Source organism: Pundamilia nyererei, unplaced genomic scaffold (assembly GCF_000239375.1).
Source record: "Pundamilia nyererei isolate P.nyererei 1_Seehausen unplaced genomic scaffold, PunNye1.0 scaffold00305, whole genome shotgun sequence".
In the NCBI taxonomy this organism is placed as follows: domain Eukaryota; kingdom Metazoa; phylum Chordata; class Actinopteri; order Cichliformes; family Cichlidae; genus Pundamilia; species Pundamilia nyererei.
The window spans coordinates 166826-177581 of NW_005187706.1; the positions used below are offsets into that span (position 1 = coordinate 166826).

A 10756-nucleotide genomic window follows, 5' to 3' on the forward strand; every position below is an offset into this window, starting at 1 on the left:
CTTCAATGTAAAACAGGAAATAAACTGACAGGACTCAGAGATGCAACACTGACAGAGAACAGAGGGAACACAGAGTCCAGGAACCAGAGTTACATGAGACATGACTGACTGGGGAACAAGACAATAAACACACGCGCACAACTAAACCTGAAAGCTAAATCACAATAATCCAAAGGGCACAACCAAGGACTCAGAACAAAAACCATAATATAACATATTACCAAAACAAAAGAACTCAAAATGCTGGGTCACAATGACCCAGAACCGTGACATCATCAGACCAAAGCACAGATGGTCTAATGTCCACTCCTCGTGTTTCTTGACCCGAACAAATCTCTTCTGCTTGTTGCTTTTCCTTAGTCGTGGTTTCTCATGTTAGTGTTTTCACTATGCCTATTTCACATTTTCATTGCCTGATTGCAACATCTGTACTGTTAATTGTAGGATCTAAAGAGATAAGAGTTCAGCTTACTGGTGTGGCCCTCCCAGTTTCTCATGTGCCCACCCCTGCTCAGAAGCGCCCTAAGGGGGAGAAAAGTGGTGAATCTAAGGTCCCATGACTGACAGGGACAGAAAGTATTAACATGTCACCATCAACGTTTGCTTCACAAGGTACTTATAAATGTGTTTGTTTCATGGCATTAGTGTTGGTTTGTTTTTGCCAACAAAGACTGGTTTGGTTTCTTTCAGGTGCACGTGCTCCAAGGTGATGCTGAGAGCTGATGTTTCACAAAAGAAAGACAGACAGATGGAAATGAAACTTATACCAAAGTCCACATGAGAGAAACTGCTTGACTTTCTTAATATTAGTTAGTTTACTTCAGTTCTAACAGAAAATAATGTGTTTCTGTTATTTTAGCCAACATGCACCTGCCTGCACCAATTACAAATGTGAAATGTAATACATATATGTATTAAATCACTTATGTGCCAACGTGCTTCCATGCTATAATTCAATTCAATTCAATTTTATTTATATAGCGCCAAATCACAACAAAGGTCGCGTCAAGGCGCTTCATAGATACAGAGAAAAACCCAACAATCATATGACCCCCTATGAGCAGCACTTTGGCGACAGTGGGAAGGAAAAACTCCCTTTTAACAGGAAGAAACCTCCGGCAGAACCAGGCTCAGGGAGGGGCGGGGCCATCTGCTGTGATTGGTTGGAGTGAGAGAAGGAAGACAGGATAAAGACATGCTGTGGAAGAGAGACAGAGGTTAATAACAGATATGATTTAATGCAGAGAGGTCTGTTAATACATAGTGAGTGAGAAAGGTGACTGGAAAGGAAAAACTCAATGCATCATGGGAATCCCCCGGCAGCCTACGTCTATTGCAGCATAACTAAGGGAGGATTCAGGGTCACCTGGTCCAGCCCTAACTATATGCTTTAGCAAAAAGGAAAGTTTGAAGCCTGATCTTAAAAGTAGAGATAGTGTCTGTCTCCTGAATCCAAACTGGAAGCTGGTTCCACAGAAGAGGGGCCTGAAAACTGAAGGCTCTGCCTCCCATTCTACTTTTAAATACTCTAGGAACAACAAGTAGGCCTGCAGAGCGAGAGCGAAGTGCTCTAATAGGGTGATATGGTACTACAAGGTCATTAAGATAAGATGGGGCCTGATTATTTAAGACCTATACTGATCTAATCTCTGGCTTAGGCAGCTGTCCCACTCCCATCCCCTCAGACCCACACTCCTGACACTGAACCAGCACCACTGATTTCTTAAGAAGTAAAATCTTTTGCCAAAAATGTGTGTAATTGCAGGAGGTTCCTTGGGAAATTGTCTTGGTCCTGCAGTCCTCTGGTGTCCTGTCACTGCTTGTTATTGTGTGTGTCTCTTTTCTCTGCACTCCTCCCTGCCTGGACAGTACTTCTGTCGGGTTCCTACGTACCTGCTGACAATCAACTGATGCTGCGCATCATCTTCATCTGATCGGTCACCACTTAAGGTGGCGGCTGAGTCGGATTCCTGCTGTTCACTTTGGACCCTTGTTGGGTGATGAGTGTGTTTGTGAGGAGCGTCAGCATGGAGTTTGATCTGGGACGAGTGACCGGCTCTGTGAACAGAAGAGTTTGGTTCCCTTTCCCTGCATCCCCCGGCGCCCCCTTCCTCTCACTACTGTAGGTACAGAATCGGGGTTCTGTAAATAAACGCAGGTTGAGTTTGAGTCCTGCCATTTGCCTTGACAGATTTTTTTTCATGTAGTTCGTAATAATAATTCATTATAACTCACATAAACAGCATTTTTGGAAAGGTGTCTATTATATTTTGCACACTGCCTATGACAGATTGTTTTAGTTGGCTATACTTTGTTTGAAAAAATATTTAAGTAATATTTATCAATACTTAATGTTACAAATAAAAATGTTTAAGTTATAAAAATACTTTTTATAGATGACATTTCCAAAAAGTTTACGTATTTTTTTGTATTTGGTACCAATCAATGAAAAAAAAATCTAATAATGTTATCATCATATACCCCTGCAAAAACTTACCCAAGTAGAATATTGATCCATTTCTTTTAGCGCTGTCATGGTTTGCGGTATCCACGTTTTTTCACGGCGCCCCTACCCCTCAATGCTGGCACCGAGCAAGTTACACGGGGGAAGATGAACCGTCTCATCCCAGTCACAGGTACACTGAAACACCGTCCGCAGATTTGTTTTTACTGTAAGTTTCGCAGCGAGCACATGCGCCTCAGCTCGTGAGTCTCGTGCCAGCGTATGGCACCGTTGATCTGTTTCGTCGCGGATGTCCTGCTACAACAGCGAAGTTGTGGTTAAAAAACAAAACGTCAACAAACCAATGTGCAAATCCTTCCTCGCGTGCGTGTGTGCGTGTGCACGCGCGCGGAGGGGAGGGGGGCTCCAGCCAGCCAGACGCCAGCGACTGGAGCTGGAGGAGCGCGAGGTTGTATTCGCGTGCAGCGAAGCAGGAGGACGCGGAGGACCAGAGCCGATGTGTGCGGTGACAACTGAGCGAGTCCAGGCAGTGAACTAGTTCTCAGTCTTTAACGCCGGGAGAGCAAATCACTGATCGACGCCACTGCCTCCAGCGCACCGAGTTTCAACCTCAGCTCACCGGAGCTTTCCTTAAGAAGGGCCCAGAAGTTCGCCGAGGGATGGATCGATCCCGGGGGTATCACCGCAACTGCTGCTGACACTCCTTCAGGGAAGTTTGAGGTGTTTGGAAACTACCGTGTGACTCTGTCCGGTACCATGCTGACACTTACGCAGAGTATGTAAAGTTATTCGTTAAATCCTGCAACTCTAACGAGAGTCTGCTGCCCCGGCTGCTTTGCAAAGTGTGAATAAGTGGTTTTATAGCGTGTGTGATTGTGCTCCTGAAGAGCTGCTACTTTCTTCATGCGCTGTTCTCATTTTTATGTCCAGCAGTTGCACTCCAGCGTATCTGTGCTCAGTGTGTGTATCAGTGTGGGTTATTCACGGTGCTGCTATGCAGACTGACTGGAGCCACGCTCAGACAGTTCCACTGTAACCCCAATTCTGAGGCGAAGGCCTGGACTGCATTCACAGAAAGAAACCTTTACAGCTCTGCACTTCTCCATCCAGAGGGACAACTTGTACTGAGCAGCAGATGTTACACAGCTTTATGTACTAACGTGGATTATTCAGAGACTGCTATGAAGACAGAGTGGAGCCACAGAAAACCTGCTTGTAAAACTGAAGTAATGCACACGATTGTGCAGTTGTCCGTGCAATGAAATAAGCTAACGGTGTATTCCTGAATGAAACACTGGGACCAAAAGTCTTTTTGTGCAGTACTGAAACACATTCTTCCAGGAGGTGAAGGCTCAGCTGATGCTCGCTCCTACACAGTGAAAGAACTGAAATGATTTACTGGACAACTTTTAAGATTTTGTAGTTCATGTACATTTCCAAATATCACCGTTTTTTGTGTTCAAATCCGATTTTACGTTACCTGTTTGTTACCCTAACTGTTGCAAAATGAAGAATCCCCTTCCTCTGAGTAATATGTGGAACAGACCTGATAACAAAGACCCACAGCAGGTCTCTGTGCCTAGCACTAACAAGAAGTTCAAGAGGAAGTCCCGCGAACCTAAAAGGTTTTTCAATGGCCCCGAGCCCGACAGGATGAACACCTACACAGTTGACGTGACTGATGCAGACTGGGTAGATGACGCCCATATGGAGTCGCATAATGTCCACAAGCTGGCTCCACTCAAGAGACACCTGATGATGTCACAAGAGCCGATGGCCAGTACCACGGGCATTCTGTCAGGATTAAAAGAAGACATGGCTGCAGCTCAGAGTGGTGGTGCCATAGATATGAGAATTGGCAGTAATGTGCCTGTTGATGCTTCCAAAGTTTCCCAGGTGCCCACCTCCTCATTCTCTAACCCAGAGATCTCCCACTGGCCCACCTCCATCTCCCAGCCTCTGTCCAGCAGACTAAAACTGGGCCTTCAGTCGATCTTCCCTCCTTCAACATCAACCTGCAACTCAGCCAGTCACCAGGTGTTTTCCTTAGAGGCGCCTCCCGGCCAGTCTGCCGCCAGAGTCTCACAGTCCTCCGAGTGTCACGAACATATGGATCCACAGGTCCCTTCGCATAAGGTGAATATGTCCTTTCACATATAATCGTGTATAAAAGAATGTACACCCTCTTTAAATTCAAAGGTTTTAATTGCCAGTAAATAATAAACAGTCCTCTGGTCTTTAGCTGGTTTAAAACGATTTAAATGCAGCCACGGATAAACCAAAAGGGGTATTTTTCATCTGACCTCAAAATAAGCCAAAATACAGAAACAATGTGTGAACCACCAACTACAACCTTACCCAAGGACGTTTGGCATGTAGGCTGGGCTGAATCACCAAAGTGTTGGTCAGTCGATGACCTGCTCTACCTCCTGAGCTACACTGAAGTGAAATGCTGTGGTGGGACCTTGGGAGAGCTGTGCATAATGTTTGCAACCCTCAGTGAACTGAAGCAAATTACCTCATTAATTATCCAATCAACTGAAACTTGTTCAATGAAATGTGGCCAATCAAGTCATCGACTAACTTCTCCACATCATGTTCTCAGGGTTAAATTGTCAGACTTAAAAGCCATTTATGATTTCACAAAAATTCTCACCTTTTATAGATTAAGAGGACTCCTGGAAGAAGTGAATATATATTTAATTGATTGATAAGTAATCAAATAAAAGGAAAAAACGTCTGCACGTCAGTGTTTAAGATAGTCCACAATCCAAAGGTTGCTGCCAGAGTAAGTAGGAAATGCAGCCTAGAGGGTAAGCTCAGTGATAGTGTGCTAACTCCAGGCCTAACCCCATGGCCCGTGTTTCACCAGGAGTCTCTGAGGAAGCAGATTGGGTTGAGTCCTGATGGATCTGGGCATCTTCCAGAAGTCAAAGCCATCCAGCAGACCAGGAGGCTGCTAGCAAACGCCAGGGAGAGGACCCGTGTCCACACCATCAGTGCTGCATTCGAGGCTCTGAGGAAACAGGTCAGACTCACACTTTATAATGTCCCTCTATGTACAAATATATGTTTTCTGATGGCTGGTTGACAGCCAGGTTCATCTTCTGAGAGACACACATCATCTCCCTAAAAAGAAACTCTGAAGCTGTCGCACCGACTCCTACGCTGACAGGATGAAAACCTGGGTAGATGAGTGACTGTCTGTCCACCATCCTAAAGTTTTCCTCAGCCTTTGTTTGCACTTTGTTTGTTTGCATTGTAGATTCTCACTGAAGGCATCAACACATGTGGAGTTATGCATTAAACGCTGTGAAATCTCTGCAAACATGTTTTAGATTTCAGATTCTTCCTCATATCCAGCCTTTGCTGTGATTCCTGCTCACTCTGCATCCTCTCCATGAGCTTCACGAGGTCGTCGCCTGGAATGGTTTCCAGCAGTCTGATGGGGTTCCCAGAGCTGCTGAGTCAGTTTCATCATAGCTCTTGATGTTGATTCTCTTTACTTAGCTGATTGGTTCTGACCATAATATGAATTCTAACAGTTGTCAAACAGGCTGTCAGCTGTGCACCAACCTGACTGCTGCCAACACACCTGATGGTCCCAACTCCACAGGTGAACCCCGACAGGCTCACCTGTGAGGTGAATCATGTCAGGTGGCTGTTTCATGAAGCTCACTGAGAGAAGACTAAGCACTGTGGACAAAGCGAAGCGGCTCAAATATAAGACATATTTAGACGTATTTCTTTAGTTGCATGATTCCATATGTCCTGCTTCATATGTTTGATGTCTTCAGTTTGTAAAGTAAAGCTTCTCCGTGTATATCTCTGAATCTATTTCACAGTACATTACAACACGTGTAGCAGTTGTTTCAGTGTAGCTGCGTAAACACCTTAACTACACTACTTATCACTGTCCCTCTGGAGGCTCCACTCTCTGCATTGTGAGGTCATATGTGGAGATTGATATTACTCACTTCCATTAATGGTGAAAAGGTTTGGAAGTGTGAAACCATGGTTTCCTTAAAGACTTAATCAAAATGTGGTTTTGTCTTTGGTACCACGTGATGAGCTAATACGTGATGCACTAACAACAGTAATAGAGTACAAGTCCATATGTTTCTCTTTGAAAACAGCACAACACTTTAGACAAACGAGAAGAGGCTAAAGGAGAATCATTTCCTTCTCTTTTCCTTCCTCCAACCACGGACCGTGCTCTAGGTGCCGTGTTACTCGTACGGGCAGAAGCTCTCCAAGCTGGCGATCCTACGTATAGCCTGCAATTACATCCTGTCTCTGGCTCAGCTCGCGGAGCTGGACTACAGTTCAGATCACAGCAGCGTGAGCTTCTCTCAGTGTGTTGAACAGTGCACACGGACCCTGCAGGCCGAGGGAAGGAGCAAGAAGAGGAAGGTGAGGTGCAACTCCCATAAACATGCATTTACAGTGAACTTTTATCACACACGTTCTTGAATGATTGGGCCCCATCATATGTTAAAGATACCACAGTACCACGTTATCCCAGAACAGCACATTGCAGGCTAACTTTGCTTCCTGTAGTTTCCAAAAGTTCGTGAACGTTTTGGAACAACTGTCATAAACTCACATTTTACAACACAGAAAGCAGGTGAAACGTGAGAAGATGTGCCAGTTTAAGAAAAGTGTTTGATGGCAGCAACGCTTCTCAGAGAACGTTTGGAGATGTTGTTGAAGAGTGTTTGATTGCTGACAGGAGCAGGACGCGCACTCAAATGTTTTCTCTCAGCTTACTGTAGAGAAGCATCAAGAAAGATAAGCGAGACCAAAACTCAAAGCTGTGTAGAACAGTTTGCTGCTGAAAGCTTCCCTCTGTTTGTTTTAGGCTACACGTTGGTCTAAAAGCTGTATCTGCCCTCCAGCTTCGATGGTGCTTTTCCATCAAAGTGTCATAGATGAAGACTTTTAAACGAGGGCTGCAGAACAGTTTTAATGAGCTGTGGTCAAACGATGACAGCAGCCTTCCTGCATCATGTTCACATGTCGCTCGTTTGCATGAGCGTTTGCTGCGTGTTCACAGAGACGTCCATGACAGAACGATGTCTACACCTGAGGATCATCCAGGACTGACTCTCAGCCTTATGTAACTTACCTGTTGCCAGTTAATCTGGTTAGCTGCTAAATGTTCCTCCAGCTGTTTCTTGTGGCACCACTTACTTTGTTCCTGCCGTTGCAGCTTTTGCACTGGTTCTTAGCATCTTTCTGCTCTGCCTGAGCACTCACGTGACTTTGTATAATGTGCCTCATTCACCTGCTCAAGCTAGCACTTTTTCCTAAGTGCTTTCTGTCTAACATTTACCCACATTTGTACTCTGATAGATTAGGGTTAGTATTCTGCTCCAGGATATTTGGCATGCACACTGGAACAGCAAGCTTCCAATTAGATGACACAGTGTACCTCCTGAGCTTCTAAAACATGCTTCCATCAAAGTGAGCTCATTTTTTAGGAAATAGTAAAATGTCTCAATTTAAACAGTTTATTTAACAGTTTTCTGTAAAATATGGCGTCATGAGATTTGCAAACCATCGCATTCTGTTCTTATATATGTTTGAGACAGCATCCCAACATTTAGAGAATCAGGTTGGTAGAACTGTAGCTGTCAGGCTGCTGTGGACAGAGCCACCAGTGTGGACTCAGGAGACGACACCCACTCTGCTGGCTGGTTAATGACTTTCCTTATTAAAGCCAATAGTTAGCAGTATAACTAATCATTCATGTGTTATGCTGCTGTAGGCTTAGGCTGCAGAGACTCCAACGATTCTTTTCACCTGTTTCTACTCCTCAGGTGTTTTTACATCAGCGCTCCATGTCACTCAGTTCTGTCTCCCAGTTTGTGTTTTGTATTCTCCATGGGGTCCAATATTTTTTACATTTCTTTATTCAGTTCTTCTTTCTTTGTTTTTTATACTTAAAGTGCTTTTGTTTGGTTTGTGGTGGTCCGCGAGCAGACACAGTGTAAGAGGGTTTTAGGGGATTTAACAAAAGTACTGCATGAACTGTTTAAGGCTGCCAGACAGAAGCAGCAGGCTACAGATGTTTGTTTCAATACAAACACATAAAATACACATCAGCTTTTAAAGTGATATTTTTAAGACATGACATGTATGATGCTGAGAAACTAAAAGGTAGATGGCCTGTATTTGTATAGCGCTTTACTTAGTCCCTAAGGACCCCAAAGCGCTTTACACTACACTCACACACTGGTGATGAAGCTACATTGTAGCCACAGCCACCCTGGGGCACTGACAGAGGCGAGGCTGCTGGACACTGGTGCCACCGGGCCCTCTGACCACCACCAGTAGGCAACGGGTGAAGTGTCTCGCCCAAGGACACAACGACCGAGACTGTCCAAGCCGGGGCTCGAACCGGCAACCTTCCGATTACAAGACAAACTCCCAACTCTTGAGCCACTATTATCAGGAAGTCCTAAAAACTCCCTGAAACTTAAAGGTCTTAAATAATCAGGCCCCATCTTATCTTAATGACCTTGTAGTACCATATCACCCTATTAGAGCACTTGGCTCTCGCTCTGCAGGCCTACTTGTTGTTCCTAGAGTATTTAAAAGTAGAATGGGAGGCAGAGCCTTCAGTTTTCAGGCCCCTCTTCTGTGGAACCAGCTTCCAGTTTGGATTCAGGAGACAGACACTATCTCTACTTTCAAGATTCAAACTTTCCTTTTTGCTAAAGCATATAGTTAGGCTGGACCAGGCTGCCGGGGCTTCCCAGAATGGGAACAGACTCAGCGGATTTTCAGATCATCCACTGAGTGTTTGTTCCTCACCATGTGTATACACCACTCTTCACTTAATTATTGGTTATTATTAACCTCTGTCTCTCTTCCACAGCATGTCTTTATCCTGTCTTCCTTCTCTCACCCCAACCAATCACAGCAGATGGCCCCGCCCCTCCCTGAGCCTGGTTCTGCTGGAGGTTTCTTCCTGTTAAAAGGGAGTTTTTCCTTCCCACTGTCGCCAAAGTGCTGCTCATAGGGGGTCATATGATTGTTGGGGTTTCCTTTGTATTAGTGTAGGGTGTACCTTACAGTGTAAAGCGCCTTGAGGCAACTGTTGATGTGTGTAAATACATTTGAATTGAAGATAAAAGTCTGAACTTCCATCACATCATTGTTTGATCCAGGTTTGACTGTGTTGGTGTACAGAGGACTTTAGTAGATGGTGTAAAATCTACATTACTGTGTATTCCTCCCCCTACTCCCAGCCGGTCGTGCCAGATGACTCCGCCTCCATCAGCCTGTTTCTTCCTGTTAAAAGGGAGGAAACCGCTGCTCATAGGGGGTCATCTGAGCTTGGAGATTTTCTCTGTTTTCTGTTATTTATTATTGGGTTCCAGTATAAAGTGCCTCGAGGTCACTGTTGATGTGCTGTATAAATAAAACCAAAAATGTATAGAAAGTGAAGTAATCTTAGTCCTCATATAGTCCTGTGATTGGAGGAGTACAGTGGTTGTGACATTGAGTGCTCAGACATAATTAGCAAGAGAATAAAAAGTCTGAAACACAGAAATATTTTAGAAGTAACTTAAAGCTACTTTGGCTGCTTCCTTTTCACAAGGGTTTGATTTGTCAGTGTTTTCACACCCTTCCTGAAACAAATCCAGAGGGCTGCTGTGCATTTATACAGTCAGGCCATACGTGTTTGGACTTGGTCATTTTGCTTCTGTAGACCAACACAACTAAGTTTAAATCAAACAATCAAAATGTGTAGAAAGTTCAGAATTTCACCTTTAATTCAAGACATTTAACAAAAGCATTGCATACTTTGTCTATTTTATATGCAGATATATTGAACCGTTGAACAGTATCAAAGAAAAAGTAGGACAAAGATGGCGTCAAACTATTGAGCAACTGAAATGTGCCCGTCAAATATCTGCTTTCAAACGTCCTCCTTAGTTCTCCAGAGCTCACAGAGCAGAGCTGAAACGTGCTGAACGTATCAATTCAAAAACTTTAACCCTTTAAAATAAATGTGAACTTTGTATTTAGTATGAAAGGTGTTGCACTTTTTATTTACATGTTGCGTAGCGTTACACATTTTTGTTGAACCACAGAGTCGGTGGACTCTTACTTCACACTAATCGAGTCACGTTGCTCTTTTAGATGTAAACGAGTTTAGAGCTTTTTCCCTGCTGGCTAGCTTTTTTGTGCTGTGTGTGTGTGTGTGTGTGTGTGTGTGTGTGTGTGTGTGTGTGTGTGTGTGTGTGTGTGTGTGTGTGTGTGTGTGTGTGTGTGTGTGTT

At 44.2% G+C, this 10756-nt stretch overlaps 1 protein-coding gene across 1 annotated transcript in view; it reads left to right on the forward strand.

Annotated features, from left to right (window-relative positions):
- Positions 1–2507: 2507 nt before the first annotated feature.
- Positions 2508–10756, forward strand: part of atoh8 (atonal bHLH transcription factor 8) — an 11983-nt gene continuing 3734 nt past the window's right edge. Inside the window, exons 1-3 of the mRNA XM_005751278.1 lie at positions 2508–4600; positions 5337–5492; positions 6686–6877. Of these exons, the coding sequence (XP_005751335.1) occupies positions 3971–4600; positions 5337–5492; positions 6686–6877 (978 nt within the window). The 5' untranslated portion in view covers positions 2508–3970. The remainder of the gene's footprint in view (positions 4601–5336; positions 5493–6685; positions 6878–10756) is intronic.